The sequence below is a fragment of the Aedes aegypti genome, chromosome 3 (genome assembly GCF_002204515.2).
Source record: "Aedes aegypti strain LVP_AGWG chromosome 3, AaegL5.0 Primary Assembly, whole genome shotgun sequence".
NCBI lineage: Eukaryota > Metazoa > Arthropoda > Insecta > Diptera > Culicidae > Aedes > Aedes aegypti.
In genome coordinates this window covers 68,607,021-68,630,579 of record NC_035109.1, presented here as the reverse complement: position 1 = coordinate 68,630,579, position 23,559 = coordinate 68,607,021, and the positions used below count along the sequence as shown (strand labels likewise).

Below are 23,559 nucleotides of genomic sequence, written 5' to 3'. Positions count from 1 at the left end.
GCATTTTTTAAATAGACATATAAAAATGAAGAAATGACCCAGAGATAATCTTTATACTTCAATCGAAACATTTTAGGTGCTGCTACGAAGGTAAAATGTAAAACCTGTGTAAAATCAACTATTTTGTTTAAAACTCCTTGTATCATTACAGGACGTCTACTACTGGAACACTTGTGCCAAAGACAAATTAAAGACCTCCATGTCCTTTGCAGTTACCCAAAATTTTATGGCTCATAAGGTAATCTAGAATGCCGTGAAAAGTGTACTGCGATCTGTCAAACTTGGGTACCTTTTGCATCACCGAGGGACTAAATGCAGTACTAGAAGTGGTACCCAATCTGAGCTCGAGTGTGACGGACCTGCTTGTGCTCAAGCAATATTACACTCAAAAAATAATTTTAGCGGTGTTTTTATATTTTCCCTTATACTAGAGGTTGAAATCTTTCTGTTGACGCCATCTCTGTTAAACTTTTTGTTATTATGTTGATTTTTTTATTGCTTAGATAATCCACTATTGGCACCGCCACCCTACAAGTTCGAAGTTCAGAAATAGTGATATTTTAAATAAATACTACTACTTATGCTCATATTTTTTCCCTCTTAAATATTATTGAGTGCGAAAGACGTGCTGAAAGTTTAATAACTTTTATGAACAAACATTCATTCTTCCTTCCAAGGAAGGGTTCAACCTGGGCTACTACTATTAGATACACTCCTTTTTAGTTTTGTTTGATAGATTATGTTTTTACCAATGTAGGGACTTATCTACAATCATGTTTTGCATTTTGTAGCATCTAGCTATTACACCAAAGACACCGTGTAGAATAGAATATGAGAATTTCTCTGGGAGAGTTGATAATTTGTTCTCCCATATTGCTTCATTGCATTGAAATACATAAATCCATGGATAAAGTTTATATGATGCAAGAAGATTTGGAAACTATCTGAGATTTGTTATTAGATATTCAATCTAGGAAACAGCTTTCATTTTCGGCTGTTACAAGAGATGCTGTAATGTCCTCAGACATTACACCAGCCACGAATCGCCGAATTTACTAGATTACGATAGGATATGCTACCATACCGTTGTTTACATCGTTGTCACCACCCAATCTTCCACCCCCTGCACCACCCACCAGACTCCACACCCCCTATCAACAGCCGCCGCCACACAACCACATCTACATCTTTCTCTCCGCTTCTCGCCGAATCGAGCGAACGCGAGAAACTTGGAGAACAACCTGCAAAGGGTAGGTACACGTATTATCGCCGCAACCGGTCGTGGTGCGCGCCGATTGGTCCACGCGAACACCGGCTACGGAGTGCATCCAAGGCGGCGAGAGAGCGCGAGGATTTATTCAGCCGTCGGAGCACCGTTTCGGCATAGTTTGAATCCAGCGACAGACAAGAAAAGATCCCCGAAAAAAGTGAACGCAAATCAGGGGCCAAAGCAAAACGAAAGCAAATCCGCGATTGAAAGTGAAAAGTGATAATTTAAATATCCGCCTTGGTGCAGTTGTGAAGGAAGAATTTTGTTGAAATAGTGAACCCGCATCTGTGATAAGCGCAAGGAAGAACAATGTAAGTGCTTTTCTTAGCCGTATCGAGTATCGATCGGTTTTTCAGGACTGTAAATGTGATGTGTATGCGCACTAAAAAGTTCCCAAAAAGCTTTGCATAGTGTTTGATTCAACATAAGAGATAAGGATTTTTTTGTGCTAAGTTCATACAAATCAGGGAAATTCCATTGAAATCGATGGTTTCTAGAAGGATTTCCCTGTTAATCACTGACGTGTGTTTTCGCTGCGGAAATTTAGCGAGAGAGAGGTATTTACTGCCCCCTGTCCTTCCCCCTAGTCAAAGTAGCCAAGAAAATGTGTGTGGGTTACCAAGCGACTGCCGCCGAGCTCACACAACTACAAAACGGGACTTTCACCGCGGATAGGTGTGGAGTTGGTGCCTCTCGCTTGCACAGTGATAGTGCGGTGGCTGTTTACGTGGTCAATTATTAACTGCTTATGTGGGCATGTGGTGAAGTTTTTGTGCAAGTTGGTAACAGCTTTTTTTTTAGTATAGTAGGTGGATTCAATGTTAAGAATCATTCAAAATTATGCAAAATAGTCAATTATTTTGCCCTAGAAAACATTAGTTTTGTTCAGGGCCGGAGATAGCCATATTCGTACTATATGACCCCACAAAATATACTGTAGAGAATATGATGGTTATCTTTTCAACCAATTATAACTGTACTTTTGAAGTGGTATCAAAAGTCACAAACTTTGTCTGGCGTTTCGCCAGATAAATTATGTTTATTCTTTCAGATGGTCATTTATGTTTTAAGTATCTTCACTTCTTTGGTTTACATTATGGTTCTTACCAATGAATTCCGTGACGTTAACAACAAATTTCATTCATAATTATTATCTTTCTTAGAGTGGCATTTTGCCCTGAGAAGGGACGACGTTGATTTCCACTAAAACTAGGCATATCCAAACGATATAAGCTAGTGACCTTGGTATTTTTGTTTATGGTTCGTCAGTATCTTAGTAAGTATATTTATTTTGAATGCATTACAAATTTGGTTAGGTATTACCAGATTGAAGTTTAACGGATTTTTATGATTTAAGATTCAGCTTTAGTATTCCTCAGTCTGTAAACTGAAATCATATATTGAAACCCTTAAAGCAGTGGTTCATAACCGTTGGTCCGCGGACCCCTAGACGACATCTCAGGGGGTCCGCGAAACCATACAAGATAAATTAATTGATCCTTAAATTTCAGTTCCACATCCTATCCGTAGCTAACGATAAACAGTCGCAGCGAAACCTTCTAGAGATATTGTTCCATTACTCGATATCGACTCATGGAACCATATTATAAAATAAAATTGCATTGTAACTATGATGCTCCCCTCAAAAAGCTTTCCACAGAATTTCTGTTCCATTACTCGATATTTCTATGAGTCGATGGTCCCTTCAGTTATCGACTCATAGGTGTTTGACTATAGTAGCATGTAAAAAAAATATGGGTCTCATCACCAAGTACATTTACACATGGGGTTCCTCACAGTATGTGTGTACCAATACTTGCCATGTTCCAAGCAATATTGTTATAGATTTTTCTACAGTAAATGTTCCTCGACGATCTGATGTTGCAATCCAAAACATGCTGCCCCGAAATTTTTACAACACTGATGCTTCATAAGAGCTTATCTAACTTGACTGATTTTTCCTATTCTTCTTTCTTATTCGGCAAGATTTGATGACCCTTCATCGTACAACACTAAAGTATGTTTCTAAAAGTGAATCATTATTCAGAAAACATGCGAAGAAAGTAACGATGAAGAGAACAGATCATTCAGGGTGTCTGGAAATATCTGGAATCATCAGGCAATTTTATTCAATCAAAAAAAAAGGGTATTCTCATGGAATTTTGGCTACGCTCAAGGAAATTATTTTGAAGCAGTAATGCATGGTAGATTATATCCTTTTTATAACAAATATGTTTTCAATAAAAAAAAAATAATAATAATGACTTTAATTCATTCAGCATAAAACACGTTTAGACAAAGAAGCAGAAATTAAAAATTGCCAAATTGGTAAAGGCAAGTATATATCCCACTTCCAGTTGGGTGTCGCTCATGAGCATGTTAAACATAGTTGAGAACATTCCAATTATTTTTACAAAAATTGCTTATTCTACAAAAATAATAAACTTTGTAGGAAAAGTGAATAGAATTTTTTTAGAGTTCTTAGTCACTATTTCAATGCATGTCGCAAAAATGTCTCTATTTTTGGTTAAGGTCTCTAAAGACATTTCAATCAAAATGGTCGCCGAAGTCATTTTTTGCCTTTCTAAAACATTCTAAAGGCTCTAGCAAAACCTTCAAAGACTATTGCACAAGTTCTCAATGATTATTTCTCAGATCCAGAGGAATGCTTCACGAATTTTAGTGATTCCTCCAGAGACTCCTGCTGGAATACTTTGGAACTCCTCCATGGTTGCTACCAGCGGTTTTTCAATGCATGCTTAGAGGAATTTCTTCAGAATTTGGGCCAGAAAATCCTAGAGCACTCCAACGCTACCACCTGCAATAATTTTCACAGATATAGTTCTGAAAAAAAAACAAAATCCTCCAGATGATTTCCATGGATTCTATCATCTTTACCTCCAGTTGTTACTTTTAAGAGATTTCCCACAGATCCTACAAAAGTTCTTCCACAAAAAAAGAATGGTTTTTCTGGAAAACCTACATTTTTATCGTTTATAGGCATTTTAAAATGAATTCTTTTAGAAATTCATCCACGATTACTCTCAAGAATTGCTTGAAAATTTTTTATAACACTTTTCGATGAAATCCTGACTTTTCCAATAATTCCTCGATAAATTCCACCTGAGATTAGAAATTAAATAGCTTTGGAAATATCTGCCGGCTTTTTTCAGCATTTCATTAAAATATTATTACTGAGATTCAAGCATTTCTTGAAGGAAGTCCTCCATACATTCTTCCAACTAACAAGGTTCCACGCCATGTCTTCTTCTTCTTTGCATTAACGTCCTCACTGGGACTGAGCCGGCTACTCAGCGTAGTGTTCTAAGAGCACTTCCACAGTTATGAACTGAGAGCTTTCTTTGCCTTAGTTGCCATTTTCGCATTCGTATACCTATCGTGTGGCAGGTACGATGATACTCTATGCCCAGGGAAGTCAAGGAAATTCCCATTACGAAGAGATCTTGGACCGACCGGGAATCAAACCCAGACACCTTCAGCATGGCTTTGCATTGTAGCCGCGGACTCTAACCTTTCGGCTAAGGAAGGCCCCACGCCACGCCAGGTATTAATACAATAATTATTACAGTTGTTGCTAAATTTCTAAAGGGATTCTGTGCGAATTTCTTTTAAAAGCTCTGTAGAACATTATTCAGACTCTAATCTCTTTTTTGTTTCAGCAATCTTATAAATTTATCAAGAAAATCCTAGGAAGAACTTCACCAAGAATCCAGGAGCTTTTTCAGAGACCATCACAAGATTCATCAGAGCTTACTCTGAAATTTTCATAAGACATTCCTCGCGGATTTTTTTTTTCAGAATTTTATCCAAAAAAAATCTGAAAACTTCCCTTGACGACTGGAGACATTCCTGGACCAATTACTGTAATAATTCTTTAAACTTTTTCAAACAAATTTGGAGGAATTTCTGAAGGAATTTTCAATTCCTGAAGAAAAAGAAGGCATTTTAAATTATTGAATAACGAAATGTTGGAGGAAATTTTCTATCAATAGACAAAATTCCGGAGAACTTGGACTTCCTTTGAACAATATCAGAAACGATCTTTGGAGCGATTCCTGCTGGAATCTCCGAAGTAATGTCTGTGCCTATCCTTAGAGAAATTCCTAATTGAATTCTTAAAGGTATTCAAAACGAAATTCCAGGAAGAGTTATTTGGAAAGTCCGAGAAAAATTAAAAAACAAATACTAAAGAGATGTTCGTTGTAATATGTGAAAGAAACTTACAGTAAAACGAGCAGTAATACTTATCGTAATATCACGAGGAATTCCAACAAAACAGTCTTAAAAATATTCTTAGAGAAATGTCTCCGGGGCAAACGAGGAAGCAAACTCTCACGTCGTGATTCCAGTTAGTTTTATTTTTGTATTCGTGTTCATGTATGGTCTCTTTTTGGTTCATATTTCCAAGACGATAAGTCGCTATCAGCTCTGATTTCCCCAAAATATGAGAGGAAAAAATACAAAACATCGTCCAGAGAAATACTCTGGATTTCAATAAGATACAATAGAATATTTTTTCATATTTAATTTTGATGCTTAAAGGCAATTTTAGATCATTTGATAAGGCACTTTTAGATCATTTGATAAAAAGAATTCCTCACGATATCTGGAAGAATTTCTTGGCCAGATAGGAAGGAAGGAAGGAAGGAGGAATGTTTTTTTTTATACAAAGGTAATTAAGTGAACTCTTAGAAAGATGTGTTTTAAAGTTCTTTTAATTTTTTAAAAATTATTTTTTTTTGAGGGGCCGCGAGACTTGAAGAATCCGCAAGGCAGCCGCAACTCTGGAAAGTTTGGGAACCACTGCCTTAGCTACAGTGTCGATTGATATAGTCTACGGCCACGTCAGGTTTTAAGCCTTCCAACGATTTTTTTGTGAAATCAGACTCCTTGAGCTTCAAATGCTCCGTGGAGACTGGCCTTGAAGCCCCTTGCCTGCACAGCATCACCAAATTGGTGTTGGTCCCGGTACTATACGTTGTTGAATACCCTATTCAACACAACGGAACTTTCAGATTGTAATGCTATGCGGACTTCGAATCGTATTTAGTATTCAGTCAGTAAAGCGTACGTACCGTACGTAGATCATTGCAGCGACGTTAACACGACCACTACCGTGGACGCAAGTCGTAGTGAGCGGACCGGGAAAGGTTGACGTGTTCTTTTCTCCCGGTCTCTATTGAAATCTACTCCAACCGTGTACACGGACGGACAAACGGGAGTCGTGCCTCATAGCTGGCTGTCTGTTTCAATCGAGAGCTCAACGAGGTAACAGTATAGTCCCATCTTTTGTGTCTTTAATAATTCTTTTGTAATAGAAATTTGATTGGCTAGGTAGGTTGATTGAACTTTAAGCATAACTAATTGTTAAACAAATTGAGCTTCATGTGTAGCGATAAGTGTGATAAGTTGTTCTAAGTGAGTGCGAATTCGTGGAAATGTGCGAAATGTGGAAAGTGATGTGTTAATTTGTCGTGGAACATTGCCATATTTAGGTCACACCTTTTTAGGGAGTCTCAACTATTGAGGTCAGAAAACTAACGGTACCTTGTGACGCTTTGATACTTTCTCTAGCGGTAGCTTGTGATGATCAAACTTTGAAATTCGACGATTGCGAATATCGCTCGTCCGGGTTGCCAATTGATTAACTGGAAGGAAACTATCGTGCGGGGAAACGGCGTGGCGGCGGAATATTCCACTCTACGAGAAAAGTGTCTGACGTGGCCCATTTTCATACATGTACGAAGCGGTAGACTTCTATCTGTGTGGAACGCACGTCTGCGGCTGTTATCCCTTATACGTAATCACGAGCAGTCTCGTGGAATCAAATGATATGAATTAATATGCTAGTTAATCAAAGTTTTAAAGTAATTTTAGAAAGTTTTTTTTTATTACCAATTAAAGTTTGACCTTCATACTTGTATTCGGGAATGTTCCTTTTGAGCCTTTATTATAGATAAGATATCATTTCTCGCGTAACTTTTCAAAACGTCCTAAGTAACAAATGTAAACAAATCGAGATTATCATTGCAAATCATTTGCGTTGCACCACTTAGCAGCACACTAGAACACTCGTTCTGATATATTAACAACAAATTAATCTATTCAAAGCTTAACAAAATGACCAATGTTCAAAACTGCATCGCTTTTAATCAATTGTTACATTGGACCTTTGATCAGAGAACCAACCACATGTCCTATGTAACATTTATGAATAACCACGATTCTAATGTTACATTGGACATTCCTGAATAAAGCTTTGGAATGGAGTTTAAAAGGTAGAATGATTTGTAGAAGCGTGTCTGAGACACTACTTAGATGCCATAATAACTGCTTCTCAATCATTTCAGTCGATATTTTCAGAGTCGCACTGCCTCGCAAAATTGAAAACGCTCAAGTGACAAAAAGAGAATGAGTTACACAAAACTGTATTTTGGTCTTTTTGCCAAACCATGTTTTACCGTTTCGCTGGATTGGATCAGCTGCAACATCTCTTTTCATATTATTAGCGCATTGCGTGCATATAGGGGAATGATATTGAGCACAAGATTGAGCATCATGATGTCACTGTATCAATCTGATTCAGATGCATGGTCGATCAAGCATATAAATATGCTTCCCGGCAGCAACACGAGCAACGTACATGCGCGACTTGCTCACACATATTTGCAGAGCGATCAATCACCGAAGAGAGGAGAAGCTGTATGTATTTGTTAGACGTGGGCTCCTTTCTCGAGTTCCTACAACAAGATGGACGGGCAATTTCTTGTTTCAACCGACGGCTGGTGCTGATTGCAACACAGCCGTCACCACCACCACGTCATGCAGTGGGAAACTCTCACATGATCATGTGGGCGAAACCGTCATAAAAACGGGGGGAAAATTGAGGGAGAATCAGTGAGAGAGCAAAATGTCCTACATACACTGAGCCAGAAATTGCGTACGAATTTCATAAGAGAACGCTTGTGAATTGATTTCTTGACTGGTTTTCTCTCTTTCATAAGATTCTTATGAAACACAAAACGTCCGATATTCACAAGAAATTCTTGTCGTTATCATTAGAAATCTTATGAATATCTTTATTTTCCTAAATTCAAAGAGCGATTCTCTAAATACATAATGGTCGTAAAGAATTCCAAAATTGATATCTATGATCCTTCATAAGCGTATCTTATGATATTATACCTATTTGTATTATGAACGCAATGATCGATGGAAGTTCATAAGTTTTTCTTATGAGTCTCATTAGATGCGTCTTATGTCTTTATTCCAAAAGAATTTCGTATGAAATTCTTACGTGGTTTTTGATAGGAAGTCGACTGTTTTTCACAAGCGTTACTAATCATTGTCATACGCGCGTTTATGAATCTCAATCGTGTATATTTTGTTATTAGCATCTCTCCACGTAATCCATAAGATTTTCGTATGAAATTGTTAAGAAAATCGTACTCCATTAGATTGTCTTATGAATGTCAATGATCAATGCGTTTGATATCCAAAAAGAGTTTCTTATGGAATTATATCTGTCTATGTATTGAGTGTTATTTCATAAGTCTGTTGTGGAATGTTATAAGATTCTCGAATGAAGAACAAAATACTTCTTATGTCGTTATTCCATAAGAAATTCTTATGTACCTCATACGTTCCGTTTCCTCAGTGTACAGCTCAACGTTTCCCCTCCTTCTGTTGTTACATAGGACACATAGACGGATGGGAAGAAGTGACGCCGTGGGAATGAATGAATAAAAAAAAGCACAGCTGGTGTCTCCGATTAGCACACCGCAACAAAATATCGATTATCAGCGTATTGAGTGCATGTAGGGAAATGATATTCAGCATCATGATCTTATTGTATCAATCCGATTCAGATCCATGGTCGATGAAGCATATACATATGCTTCACGGCAGCAATACGAGCAACGTGCATGCGCGACTTGCGCACATATATTTGCAGAGCAATCATTCGCCGAAGAGCGGAGAAGCTGTATGTATTTGTTTGGCATTGGTTTCCTACAACACAATCGACGGCGCCGTCATCGTCATCATTTCCCACCGCTATTTCTTGTTTGCGCCGACGGCTGGTGCCGAATGCAACACAGTCGTCACCACCCGTCGTGCAGTGGGTAACTCACACACGAACAAGTGTGGGCAAAACCAGCATTGAAACGGGGGGAATATTGAGAGAGAAACAGTGAGAAAGCAAAAAGTCCCAGATACAGCTCAACGTTTCCCCTCCTTCTGTTGTTACATTGGACACATAGACGGGGGGGAAAAAGTGACGGCGTGGCATTGAATGAATCAAATTGTTGTTGTTCGTGAGAGACTTTAACCCGAAGGTCATTCGTCTCTTCTTCAAATGAATAAAAACAAAGCACAGCTGATGCCTGCGATTATCACACCGCAACAAAATGAGCAGTTCAACTTGAATGTTGAAGCAGTTCAACGCACGTGGATACAAAATGAAATAAAACATGATTCTTGTGTGCTCAAATCAAAATATCCGATGTTACTATAACTGAAACAAAATGACAGAAATGAATGTCCAATGTAACAATTGTTAAAACAGAACGACCTATGTGATTTATCCTATGTACATATTTTTGGTCAAAACGTCCTATCTGATGTTTTTATAGATTTCAGTGTAATTTCCAAATAAATTGACAAAATTTCATTTCATACGTTGAACTCTATTACACTGCTTCCCTCTACAAGCAACACAGTGGGGAAAAATTGTTTCATTTTGATACAGTTTCAAAATATATTTTCACAACCTTCAAGCTCGATTTACTCGAAATGTGCGAATTGTTAGATAGGCCGTTTTGAAAAGTTACGCGAGATTTGTCATGTATGTCTATCTTTTTATTTCGATTATTTGTTCTTCTAGTTATTTTTCTTTTCATTAAAAAGGCCAGTATGAATATGTGATCCGTGTAAAATAAAATACGAGCATGGTGAAAGAAGTTACAGTTTTGACTTTGATTCTCCAGAATAGTACTAAAAGCATTCCACGACAGATAGAAATAGGGCCTAGAAATGAATTGATCTTCTGTTTATGCGTTAGATCCGACATGGGGCAGATATAGCTTCTCAGTTTAGTGGACATATGAGTACTTCCACAGTTATTATCTCCGAGCTTTCTTTGATAATTGATCATTTTTCCATGTGTATATCGTGTGGCAAGCACGAAGTTACTCCACAATTCTCTGCAAGGTCTTTCTAAACAGCTACGCGTTCACCGTTAAGGCTATTCGGGTTTTTAATACGACCAAGCAACTTTTTTTTTCTAAATTCCAAAAAATGAAAAGAGACATCAGCTCGCCTTGATTGATCATATCTATGCTGAAGCTATATCAGATTGTTGCGTTCCATTTGCTCTAGTTCTATCGCATGAGCATCATGAAACAGGATACTTGAAGAGTTAGTGTCGATTTAAATTGTGTCATTTGAAAGACCGTTTCATAATTCATTTCATTATCATATTCAAATGAACGTTGGTTTTCATATTAGGTCCGTCACATTTATTTATACTTTTCAATAAATAGCAGAATATCCATTAGTTTCACTTGGTCAATGAGTTAAGGTGAAACAGCTTGGAATCCAAATTCAATAGTGTACCAGAACTTTGAAGGATCAAATTTCGCGACAGAAGCAGCAAACGACAGTGCAATTTCTGTTTTAGTTTCGCGCACTAGCAGAAAGTTCAAAATAAGAAGATTGACTTTGTACGTTCGTTGTTTCTGTAGAGCAGTGTCTTTGAATCCTTGAAAAGGGACACAAGCCGGTCAATGTGACAGCCATGATTGGATTCCAAAATGTTTCACCTTAAGGTTTGAGCTTTTGTTTACCAACTAAACAACAATTGCAAAGCGTGCACCCTCCTGCTAATAACCTGCATTGCAACAGTGGAGTGATTAACATGTGTCGACTAAACGCTTAAGTATAAGACAAAGCTTTTTTTTTGGAGTGATCTTAGCAATATCCCAATGATCCCAAAATAAACTATCAATCCGCATTTTCTTTTCTTTGCTGCTGCATCGTGAATGTAGAATCGTCTCCGCAAAATGCGACATCTCTCTCCGCATTGTGCGATAGCGATCGCGATTGCCGTTTTGACGGCTACGGTGTACGCTGCACAGGAAAAGAAAGAACAAGACTACGGTACCGTTATCGGCATTGACCTCGGTACAACGTACTCTTGCGTGGGCGTCTACAAGAACGGACGCGTGGAGATTATTGCCAACGATCAGGGCAACCGCATCACGCCATCCTATGTGGCGTTTACCTCCGATGGTGAGCGGTTGATCGGCGATGCGGCCAAGAATCAGCTCACGACCAATCCGGAGAACACGATCTTCGATGCGAAGCGTTTGATCGGTCGTGACTTCAGTGATCCCACAGTGCAGCAGGATTTGAAACTGTTTCCGTTCAAGGTGGTGGAGAAGAACTCCAAGCCGAACGTTAAGGTCACTACGAACCAAGGTGAAAAGACCTTCACGCCAGAGGAGATATCTGCCATGGTTCTTGGAAAGATGAAGGAAACTGCCGAAGAATATCTCGGCAAAAAAGTGACCCATGCGGTAGTTACCGTTCCGGCATACTTCAACGATGCTCAACGTCAGGCTACCAAAGATGCAGGAACCATAGCTGGCTTGAATGTGATGCGTATCATCAATGAACCTACGGCTGCAGCTATCGCTTACGGTTTGGACAAGAAGGAAGGCGAAAAGAACATCCTGGTGTTTGACCTCGGCGGAGGCACCTTTGATGTTTCCTTGCTGACCATTGATAATGGAGTCTTTGAGGTTGTTGCCACTAACGGAGACACCCATTTGGGAGGTGAAGACTTCGACCAACGTGTGATGGATCATTTCATCAGGGTCTACATGAAGAAGAACGGAAAGGATATTCGACAAGACGTTCGCGCTGTTCAGAAGTTGCGCAGAGAGGTAGAGAAGGCTAAACGTGCCTTGTCATCCAGCCACCAGGTTCGCATAGAGATTGAGTCGTTCTTCCAAGGCGAAGATTTCAGCGAAACCTTAACTCGGGCCAAGTTCGAAGAGTTGAACATGGACTTGTTTAGAGCCACCATGAAACCGGTTCAGAAAGTTCTTGAGGATGCCGATATGAATAAGAAAGATGTGGATGAGATTGTTTTAGTGGGAGGATCCACTCGCATCCCTAAAGTTCAACAGCTGGTCAAGGAATTCTTCAACGGCAAGGAGCCGTCCCGTGGCATCAATCCTGACGAGGCTGTTGCATACGGAGCTGCCGTTCAAGCTGGCGTGCTTTCAGGCGCTACTGAGACCGAAGGACTTCTGCTGTTAGATGTAAATCCGCTGACCCTAGGAATTGAAACCGTTGGTGGAGTAATGACCAAGTTGATTCCACGCAACAGTGTAATCCCGACGAAGAAATCGCAGATCTTCTCAACTGCTTCAGATAATCAGCATACCGTCACCATTCAGGTCTTTGAAGGTGAGCGCCCAATGACCAAGGATAATCACTTGCTCGGAAAATTCGACCTCTCTGGAATTCCCCCGGCGCCACGTGGAATGCCACAGATCGAAGTTTCGTTTGAAATTGACGCAAACGGTATTCTGCAGGTTTCGGCGGAAGATAAGGGAACTGGTAATCGCGAAAAGATTGTCATTACCAACGATCAGAACCGATTGACTCCGGATGATATTGAGCGCATGATTCACGACGCAGAAAGATTCGCAGAAGACGACAAGAAACTCAAAGAACGGGTTGACGCGCTTCATGAACTAGAAAGCTATGCCTATAATCTGAAAAACCAAATCAACGATAAGGAAAAATTGGGTTCAAAGCTTTCCGATGATGAGAAGAACACTATTGAAGAGGCAGTCGATGAGAAGATCAAATGGCTAGATTCGAACCAGAACGCTGATACGGAGGAACTCAAAAACCAGCGCAAGGAACTCGAAGAAATCGTTCAGCCGATCATCGCTAATTTGTACGCCAGCGGTGAGAGCTCACCTCAGCCGGAAACTGACGGCGACGACGACGATCCTTTCAATGATGAGCTGTAATCGAAGCATTTCAAAGTCACTCTAGTTTACGAATGGAATATTGTTGCTGTTTGCGAAGAATAATAGTATAAGAAAAATGGAACAATGAAGATTATTTTCGTAAGTCGCATGCCGTGTGTTACAAAAAAGTTTGAAGCAAACACAAAACATCAAATCCGACAGATTAGCTCAAAACTCAGAAGAATTCAATTTGGTCAACAAAAGTTTCTTGAAAGAATTAGGCTGAATTAGGAAATCATTACGTTTAAAATTATCAATCAGACACATGCAAAAACGATTTAAATACCATCCAACTAGTATGTTTATAACATAGGTTCATATTTCTTGCTTTCTAACAAACCATCAATTTGTATGATCAAACGACTAATTTCTGTCTTTCCTTTACCATTGCAGAGTCGTCAAAATGAAGCTGCTAGTACCGTTGGCCCTGGTGGCCGCCGTGGCCGTACTAACCTGTACCGCCGAGGAAAAGAAGGAGCAAGACTACGGAACCGTCGTCGGTATCGATCTGGGAACGACCTACTCGTGTGTGGGAGTGTACAAGAACGGCCGAGTGGAGATCATCGCCAACGACCAGGGTAACCGAATTACGCCATCGTACGTGGCCTTCACCGCCGACGGCGAACGATTGATCGGAGATGCCGCCAAGAATCAGCTGACCACCAATCCGGAAAACACCGTCTTCGACGCCAAGCGTCTGATCGGACGTGAGTTCACCGACTCCACTGTCCAGCACGATGCCAAGTTGCTTCCATTCAAGGTCATCGAAAAGAACTCCAAGCCACATATCAAGGTTTCGACCAGCCAGGGCGATAAGGTGTTCGCTCCGGAGGAAATCTCCGCTATGGTCCTGGGCAAGATGAAGGAAACCGCTGAAGCATACCTTGGCAAGAAGGTAACCCACGCTGTCGTTACTGTCCCAGCTTACTTCAACGATGCCCAGCGTCAGGCCACCAAGGATGCCGGAGTTATCGCCGGTCTTAACGTGATGCGTATCATCAACGAACCGACTGCCGCCGCTATTGCCTATGGTTTGGACAAGAAGGACGGCGAGAAGAACGTTCTGGTGTTCGATTTGGGAGGTGGTACCTTCGATGTTTCTCTGCTGACCATTGATAACGGTGTCTTCGAGGTCGTTGCTACCAACGGTGACACTCACTTGGGAGGTGAAGATTTCGATCAGCGCGTAATGGACCACTTCATCAAGTTGTACAAGAAGAAGAAGGGCAAGGATATCCGCAAGGACAACCGCGCTGTACAGAAACTTCGTCGTGAAGTCGAGAAGGCCAAGCGTGCTCTGTCGTCCAGCCACCAGGTTCGCATTGAAATTGAATCATTCTACGAGGGTGATGACTTCAGCGAGACTCTGACCCGTGCCAAGTTCGAAGAATTGAACATGGATCTGTTCCGCTCGACGATGAAACCAGTCCAGAAGGTCTTGGAAGATGCTGATATGAACAAGAAGGATGTCGATGAAATCGTTCTGGTCGGAGGATCTACTCGTATTCCAAAGGTCCAGCAATTGGTCAAGGAGTTCTTCAATGGTAAGGAACCATCCCGTGGTATCAACCCCGATGAAGCTGTTGCCTATGGTGCCGCTGTCCAGGCTGGTGTCCTCTCTGGTGAACAAGATACTGAAGCCATCGTTCTGCTCGACGTTAATCCATTGACCATGGGTATTGAAACCGTCGGAGGTGTCATGACCAAGCTGATCCCACGTAACACCGTCATCCCAACCAAGAAGTCTCAGATCTTCTCCACTGCTTCCGACAATCAGCACACTGTCACCATTCAAGTCTACGAGGGTGAACGTCCCATGACCAAGGACAACCATTTGCTCGGAAAATTCGATCTGACTGGAATCCCACCAGCACCACGAGGCATCCCACAAATTGAAGTCTCGTTCGAAATCGATGCCAACGGTATCCTGCAGGTGTCTGCCGAAGATAAGGGAACTGGAAATCGCGAAAAGATTGTCATCACCAACGACCAGAACCGTCTGACCCCAGAAGATATCGAGCGAATGATCAAGGATGCTGAGCGATTCGCCGATGACGACAAGAAACTGAAGGAACGCGTCGAAGCTCGTAACGAATTGGAAAGCTATGCTTACAGTCTGAAGAACCAGCTCGGAGACAAGGACAAGTTGGGCGCCAAGGTAGCTGACGATGACAAGGCTACAATGGAGGAAGCCATCGACGAGAAGATCAAATGGCTTGACGAAAACCAAGATGCCGATTCGGAAGACTACAAGAAACAGAAGAAAGAACTTGAAGATGTCGTGCAACCAATCATCGCCAAGCTATACGCTAGCACTGGCGGATCTCCCCCACCAACTGCCGACGACGAGGATCTCAAGGACGAACTGTAAACTCTTGTTTGTTAGTCTAGCGTAATTCCCATTTTCCGTTCCCTGGTCGGTCTAGTTAGGGCCCTTCCACCACTCGATCCAGTCCGGTTAGAGCTAGTAGAGGGACTCGGTTCATTACTAGCCGTGTAGATCAAGTAGAACAGGAAAAGAGTTCCACAGTAGAGCGTGTGCGAGCGAGAGAATACAAGATCGAGTGTTCGTGTACTAGGTACGCGTTAGGCGTGTTCTCATCTCATTTTTCAGATGAGAGAATGAAAATTATTGAAAACCCACAATGTTTAATTTAGAGAGAAACTTGCGTGAATACACTTACAAGGCGATAAGGCATCTTATTCGTCTTTATTTATTGTTTAATTTGTTTTTCATAAACTGCGTTTATTATTGCCTTTTGATAGGGTAGTCTGAGAAAGAAAAGAAACTGCTAGTTCATCCCCATTTACACCTCCCATGGTCATCGCAGCCCCACCTTAGTTGGCACGAGGACAGCGTTGACGATGGGAGTATACTCTATTACCCCTCCTTAGTTCCCAGTTATTCTAATATTCCTGTTTGGTTCTTTTCCTTTCTCAACCATCGACTGATTGTATGTAAGTGTGCGTGATTAGTTTCAAGACATCCAAGTTAAAGTAACAAGCAACAAATTCTACTAGGAAACTTAACATTCAAAGAAGGAATGATGATAAAACAAAGCAGATTAACAGAATGCTGTAAGAGAAAGAATTCAAATAAAAGTTTTATAATTAAATTAAAGCTGCTGTTTTTCATTGATTATTCTTTACAATTCTTCGAAAAATGTCCTTTCCTGAATAGGTAGAAAGAACAAGTCGTTACGGATTTTTTTTTTTGTTTTTTACAAGGGGGAAATCTGCAAACAGATCCCCTGAGAAGATAACTCAGGGAATGCGGGGATGACGCACCAACGACGACCCGCTAAAACCAGCCTATGTACTGTGCATGAGCAATTCAATTAGAATTGCTCAAGTGGTGAACAGTGCATCGACATGACCCTTGGACTCAGACCCTCATCTCCCCGGAACCACCTTACGGTATTTCTTCGGGAAGAAGTCGTTACGGATAAGAACTGCATAAGTACTTGGGCACTTCCATGATTCACTTTGCTTACGTTTGAATGCTCTCTCGATCGGAAACCGTTTTGCATTCCCGTTCACATGAGCAAAATCAATAGACCATGGCACATTGGGGAAATCCGAACCCAAAGGTGGAATAAATTAATAACTTTCACAATAGAGAGATAAAAAATAAGTTTTATAGCTTGTTCGAAAGGAAATTTTCTCAGGAATCGATTGGTGATGGTTTCATGAATGTGGGACCGCTCTGGGATAAGCAATGGTGCCCGTTTTACCCCGATTCCTTGAAAAATTTTGTTTTTCATGTTGTTTTGTGTAAAATTGTTTTATTGTGGAGAATATTTCCGATGAATTCCATCATCCCTAATTCACCCAACATTTTTTTATACACTCAAAATAATCCACATGTCAAGGCTACGTGAAAATTCACGTAGATCCCTATAAAATGAACTTTTTCTTAATTTACCTGACAACGGTAATAATCATCTAATCGTTGGTAAGGATGAAATGAGACTTCAGTAATGTTTACTGTTAATTATCATCACTCCTACGTAAAAATCACGTACCCCACTTAGATTCATTTCGATAGGTAGTTCATTCTGTGTTGTGGTTTGATATTTGACATTTCATATCACGTTCATCATTTGTTGTGCTCAAGATGGCGATGAGGTCAGTTGTTCCTAAAAGAATTTCTCATTTTGAAGTATGGAGGCGAATTGCAAACCAAATCAGCATCAGATTTTTGAGCCCGAAGAGTTTTTGCGGCACTTGATTGATTTGTTTCATTCTACCCAAAGCGTAAGTATTGAAATGTTTATTTTTGCACTGTTTTATCAAATCTATCGACATTGTGTGATTCTGCAGGAGCTGAGTAAATCTGGAACTGCGGACAACCTGGGAACCAAGTTGTATACCCGTTAAACATCTACTGAACAAAGCACCGCTACCCAACGAAGTTCCTAGTAACTCGTTCGAAACTATCTAGGTACTAAATACGTGTGGCTGTAACGAATTGGAGAACAATGTCATCGATTTGATATAATAAAACACTTTTCTTCAGATAGTTGAACCTTTGGTTGAACCCTTTTTGATTTAAATAAACCTTATGAAATTCAAAATGAAGCAGAGTAATTACTATGGAAATTGTTGATGGATTTTACGGGAACATCATCTAGCATGTACTGGAACGGCTTGTGAAAGATACGGGAGAATTCACGTAGCTGTTACGTGAAACTTCGGTGGAAGTGACGATGCTGAAGTATTCATGCGTTCATTCTGTATCACCTATGATCCACGTAAGTGCTACGTGAAAAGAGGGATGGAAAAAAACCACGTATGTTTTCACGTAACAATGACGTTTGGATTATTTTGAGTGATAGATAACCTTATAAAAAATGGAAATTTAGGGGATTAAAGGGCCAAATGAACAATGAAATATTTTTTTAAGAGGATTTATTGTTTTTCATTTTTTCAACGTGTTTTTTTTATTGAAATAAATACTAAAATAGTAAAATAACCATAAATGTAGCTTGCAGAAATAAGTTGTAGTGAAATTTATAAGAAATGTATGATAATTAATTATGCTCTATGCACAATATTGTGAATAATTAACCTTCTTATATCACAAATTCCAAACATTTCCAAACGATATGCAATAGTTGGGGTACACGTTATTGATCTAAATCAGTGATTCCCAAAGTGGGCGAATTCGCCCCCCGGGGGGCGATTTTCAGGTGCAAGGGGGCGAAAATTTATAAAACTGAATTTGGGGGGCGAAAATGTTAGAAAGGGGGCGAAAATTATGGGATGACAGAAATTGAAAAACAATAATTAATTCAAAGTTTGTAAGAGACACTCATATTTCAATGAAAGCATCTACATCTGAAAAAAAAAATTTAACTCCTAACTATTTCATCTGTTCTTGTGTGTACCTCTAAACGCGCTTGATTTTTAGTTATGATAGACAAATTTGACAATTTTAATTGAGATCTGAATGGTTTTTGACTAATATAACATTTAATGTATTTTGATAGAAGAAAATATGTGAGAACTTCCAGCGATATTTCAAATTTATTTCCAAGTTTAATGTAATGTTTGGTAGCTTTTTGGCGATCTTTGGAATAGGGCAGATTAAGTTTTATTGCTTCTCACGCATTTATTTCACTACTCATTTTGATATTTTGTTTTTAAAAATAGGCCTTGGTGTCATAAAAGTGCATGGATCAAAGCCTGAAAAATAAAATTTGCGCTGAACGTTATATGACGGTGAATGGAAATTTGAAGAATAGTCTGAGTTTACTTATATTTTTTTATAAATTGTATTATTTTTATGTTTGCGATAATGTTTGCAAATTTGTACAAATCTTTTCGAAATTTATGAATTTTAAATCAGAACAGACTTTAGATTGGGCTGTTTCCAGAACTGCCGAGAATGTATTAAAAAAATTCTTAAATGTATTTCTACAACTTAATAAACTTTTAAAAGAAGACAAAAAGCAAAGTGAACTACAATTGTTTCGTTGATCGACCAGTAGCCAAAAAAATAGATTTCTTGATACGAAAACAATTGATGCATAACATAGATATTGCACAACTCTTTTATGGATATACAATTAGAAGACATTCTCTTTGGGGTATTTTAAATGAAGTACAATGATTGACACTTATGATGAGATTTTGATCAATACTTCAACGTAAGTTTACTACTTAATACAAATGATTAAATTTCGTATCAGGGGGGCGATTTCAAAAAATATTGGTCTCAAGGGGGCGAAAGTCAAAAAAGTTTGGGAAACACTGATCTAAATGATCGATTGCCGTTAGCCTCATTGATAGCAGGTAGTGGGAGCATATAGCTTTTTGGCTATTTTTGCCCCAATTCCCCTAAAAACGATTTAGTTCAGAATTAATTAAACAGATATCTCAAAATTAAATTTATTATGTACTGATTTGTTTATTCTGTATCTAATACAATATTTAAAGCATAAAACGTATTTAAAGCATAAACGTAAGAGGATCTTTTACAAACAAATAAAAAAATAACCAAAAAACAAAAATGAATTCACCAAGAAACCATCTGTCGTTTTCTTCTGATTGAAACAAATTACATATCAGGTTAGTTACACAATCACTACTGTAGTAATTTCATGAAAGTTAAATTGTATTTTACAAGAAATTATTCGGGAATAATTTTGTCTTTTTACGGATATTTGGTATTACAATATTTCAATTGCCATCATACACTAGAGAAAAAGTGACAATAAAAGTGAAAATGCAGTTGCTAACCATGCTCAATTCTAGATTTTTTCCAAAATCGATCATTCATTCAATTAGTATAATATATACTACTATGTTTGTTATGTTTCCGCCCTCTACAAACAGATTGCTTGTTAGTTGACATTTATGTCCCTCTTGGTGAATCATACTGTGTTAATATTGTAAACAGTTATTATGGTTACATCTGTTTGACTGAATGTTAAGCATGTTCAATAGCTTTCTAAAATGCATAACATAAAGAAATTATTTTCTTGTTTTATATGTTTTCATAAAAGAGTACGAACAAACTTGAATAACAAAATGATAAACGCTGAGTCACCAGATAGCATGTATTTATATATCTTAGTTTGTTTTCATTTCGTTGAATAAGCAGGCCACATAACAAACAAAACATAAATTATACTAATGAAATGGATAAATGAGTTTGAAAAATATTGAGAATTGAGCATTGCAACTACTACATCTTATACAATACAAATGTGCCATATTTAAATATATGGAAGACTTTGTTTGTTCACTTTTATGACCACTATTTCTGTAGTAGGGTGTAGAGGTACATAGGAACTTCCATAATTCACTTTGGCAAGGGGGAATTTTTCAGTATTTCAATTGTCTGAAACTTCGCAATAAGAAACACTTTAATACGATGCATACTCTTACCAAATATGAGCTTTGTAGTTTTCAAAAACCCCACTGCCGAATATTGTTATAATAAACATTTGTAAAAAGACAAAATTATTTCCCAAATAATTTCGTGTAAAATGCAATTTTACTCTCATCAAATTTCTACAGTTATGCTTGTGTAACTAACGTAATCCTGAGTGATTTGTTTCAGTCAGAAAAAAAACTGCAAAAGGTTTCTTAGTGGATTCATTTTTGAGTTTTTTACTTGTTTTGTTTATTTTTTTTTCAATTTATGTGTAAAAATCCCCATAATCTCCTATGTTTTATTATTGAAATACTGTATAAACAATTTAGTAAATAATAAATTTGATTCGGAGATATCTGTTCAATTAATTATGAAACAAATCGTTTTTAGGGGAATCGGGGCAAAAATAGCCAAAAAAAAACTATATGCTCCCACTATCTGCTATCAATAAGGCTAACGGCAATCATTTAGATCAATATCGTGTACCCAAACTATCGCATATCGTTTGGAAATGTTTGCAATTTGTGATATAAGAAGGTAAATTATTCACAATCCTGTGCAAAGAGCATAATTAATTATCATATATTTTCTATAAATTTCACTACAACTTTTTTCTGCAAGCTATATTTATGGTTATTTTACTATTTTAGTATTTATTTCAATAAAAAACACGTTGAAAAAATGAAAAACAAAAAATCCTCCTCAAAAATATTTTACTGTTCATTTGGCCCCATAATCCCCTAAATTTCCATATTTTTATGACGTTCTCTGTTGAACATTGTTGAATGGACTAGAAATGACGGAGTTCATCGGAAATAATCTCCATAATAAAACAATTTTACACAAAACAACATGAAAATCAGAAATTTCCAAGGAATCAGGGCAAAACGGGCACCATTGCTTATCCCAGAGCGATCACACGTTTATGAAACCATCACCAATCGATTCCTGAAAAAATTTCCTTTCGAACAAGCTATAAAACTTATTTTTAGTCTTTCTATTGTGAAAGTTATCAATTTTTTCCACCTTTGGGTTCGGATTTCCCCAATGTGCATGGGTTCGATCGGAACTTCGATCCGACGTAACCAAGAATGAATTGAAACTTTGCAATAAGGAGCACTTCTATACTATAGCTTATTTATTTGGTTCTACATCAATAAACTTGATAAAACCTCGCCAACAGTATTACGCCAATTCACTCGGTTCATGACCACTTCTCTCCACCCTCGACTGCGAACCACGCTCACCAGGTCCTAGCCTGCACCTGGTCAATTCACCTAGCTCGCTGCGCCCAACGCATTCTTGATCCGACCGGATTCGAAGCGAACATCATCTTTACAGGGCTGTTGTTCGGCATTCTTGCAACATGCCCTGCCCAGCGTATCCTTCCAGCTTTGGCCACCTTCTGGATACTGGGTTCGCCGTATAGCAGGGCGAGCTCGTGGTTTATCCTTCGCCGCCACAAACCGTTCTCCTGTACGACGCCGAAGATCGTCCTAAGCACCCGGCATTTGAAAACCTCAAGAGCTTGCAGGTCATCATCGAGCATGGTACTCATTTTATGCCCGTAGAAGACTACCGGCCATGTGGAAGTCTTTGGAGTCGTTTGCGTTTGCAAAGAAGGGATTTGCGGTCCAAACATACATCCAGAGGTCGCTTGTCAGGACCAGGTGAGCCAACTGTGTATCTCGTCGTGCCAGCTTCGTACGACGTCGTCACTACGGCAATTGACAATAAATTGAAAGAAAAACAGTTCATCCTGGCAACAGTGAAAAGTAGTTTGTTGGCTGAAGAACAGGAGCGAAACGGTCGTGATACATGAAGCGGACTATCAAATATACCCGACGGGACGGCACTGGCAGCAAGGACCGAGAAGCAAAAGAAAGGAATCCGTGAAGGTAAACCGAAATTTGCTGAAAAGTGCTACAGTTGCAGAGCCTTTAGCCACAAGCGGTCAACATGTCCGAAATCTAAAGAACAACAACTACGAGCGCATGCTCCAGATCGTGAAGTCGCGTTGATTGGTTCCGTAACGACTGTAAGTTTAAGTGTGAAGAGCAAGATAGTGTGGATTCTCGATTTGGAAAAGGCACATGGGCAAAGAAGCTGGAGTGTTCAGGGGAATGGAGATACTTGCTGAACCTGTCACGATTGACAAAGCGATCGACAATGGCAGTACGAAGGGCGCACAGCAAAGAATTATCAAAGGTATCGTATCGACACGAAGCGGCCAAGTTCGTTTGGCCATAAGCAATGTTTTGTTCGTTCCAAATTTGAAATTCAACCTGATCTCGTTGACCGCTCCCAACGTTGAAGTTAATGTCGAATTTTTGAAGAATTGTGCCATCCTGACCAAAGACGGGGAGATAATCGGTGAGGCCACCAAGCAACATAATCCGTATTATTTGACCATGGATGTGGAAATTGTTGGTACCGTCTTGATAACCGATGATGGGGTCAGCAAGCAGGATTTGTGGCACAAGCGCTTTGGACATTTAAACCATCGAGCCACTGGAGAGAGCTCACACGGACGTTTGTGGAAAAATTACATTGGCCGCATTTGATGTTTACCAGTACTTCGTGACGTTCCTGGATGATAACACTCATTTCGCCGTGGTATACCTCATGAAGCGAAAGGACTAGATTTTGAATATTTCAAGATCTATCAAGCAATGGCAACTGCAAAATTCGGTGTCCAAATAGCAGCCTTGAGATGTTGTCTAGGACATGAATAAATACTTTAGCAGCTCCCAGTTGACTTATTACAGTATGGCCCAAAAAAAAATGCGAAAATTGTTAGAACGTGAATATAGCATCAACAAGCGTTATTTCCA

At 39.2% G+C, this 23,559-nt stretch overlaps 2 protein-coding genes and 1 long non-coding RNA gene across 5 annotated transcripts; all 3 read left to right on the top strand.

Moving 5' to 3' along the window:
• The first annotated feature begins 1,442 nt into the window (after positions 1 to 1,442).
• Positions 1,443 to 16,462, top strand: LOC23687769 (heat shock 70 kDa protein cognate 3). 2 transcript variants are annotated; one of them, XM_011495018.2, is made up of 2 exons: positions 1,443 to 1,581; positions 13,735 to 16,462. In XM_011495018.2, exon 2 carries the CDS (start codon positions 13,745 to 13,747, stop codon positions 15,710 to 15,712), a length of 1,968 nt encoding a protein of 655 aa, XP_011493320.1. In that variant the 5' UTR covers positions 1,443 to 1,581; positions 13,735 to 13,744; the 3' UTR covers positions 15,713 to 16,462. The 2 variants fall into 2 exon arrangements, with proteins under 2 accessions (XP_011493320.1, XP_021707218.1); XM_021851526.1 differs by lacking the exon at positions 1,443 to 1,581 and adding an exon at positions 6,432 to 6,559.
• LOC110678530 (heat shock 70 kDa protein cognate 3-like) lies at positions 1,450 to 13,819 on the top strand. Of its 2 annotated transcripts, none has more exons than XM_021851524.1 (3): positions 1,450 to 1,581; positions 11,338 to 13,440; positions 13,735 to 13,819. In XM_021851524.1, the coding sequence occupies exon 2, from the start codon at positions 11,353 to 11,355 to the stop codon at positions 13,339 to 13,341; it is 1,989 nt and encodes a 662-aa protein (XP_021707216.1). In that variant the 5' UTR covers positions 1,450 to 1,581; positions 11,338 to 11,352; the 3' UTR covers positions 13,342 to 13,440; positions 13,735 to 13,819. The 2 variants fall into 2 exon arrangements, with proteins under 2 accessions (XP_021707216.1, XP_021707217.1); XM_021851525.1 differs by lacking the exon at positions 1,450 to 1,581 and adding an exon at positions 6,537 to 6,625.
• A 958-nt stretch (positions 16,463 to 17,420) lies between the features above and the next one.
• LOC5567520 lies at positions 17,421 to 17,918 on the top strand. Its single transcript, XR_002502238.1, has 2 exons — positions 17,421 to 17,598; positions 17,665 to 17,918. It is a non-coding gene; the product is annotated as an uncharacterized LOC5567520 (long non-coding RNA).
• Positions 17,919 to 23,559: the final 5,641 nt, after the last annotated feature.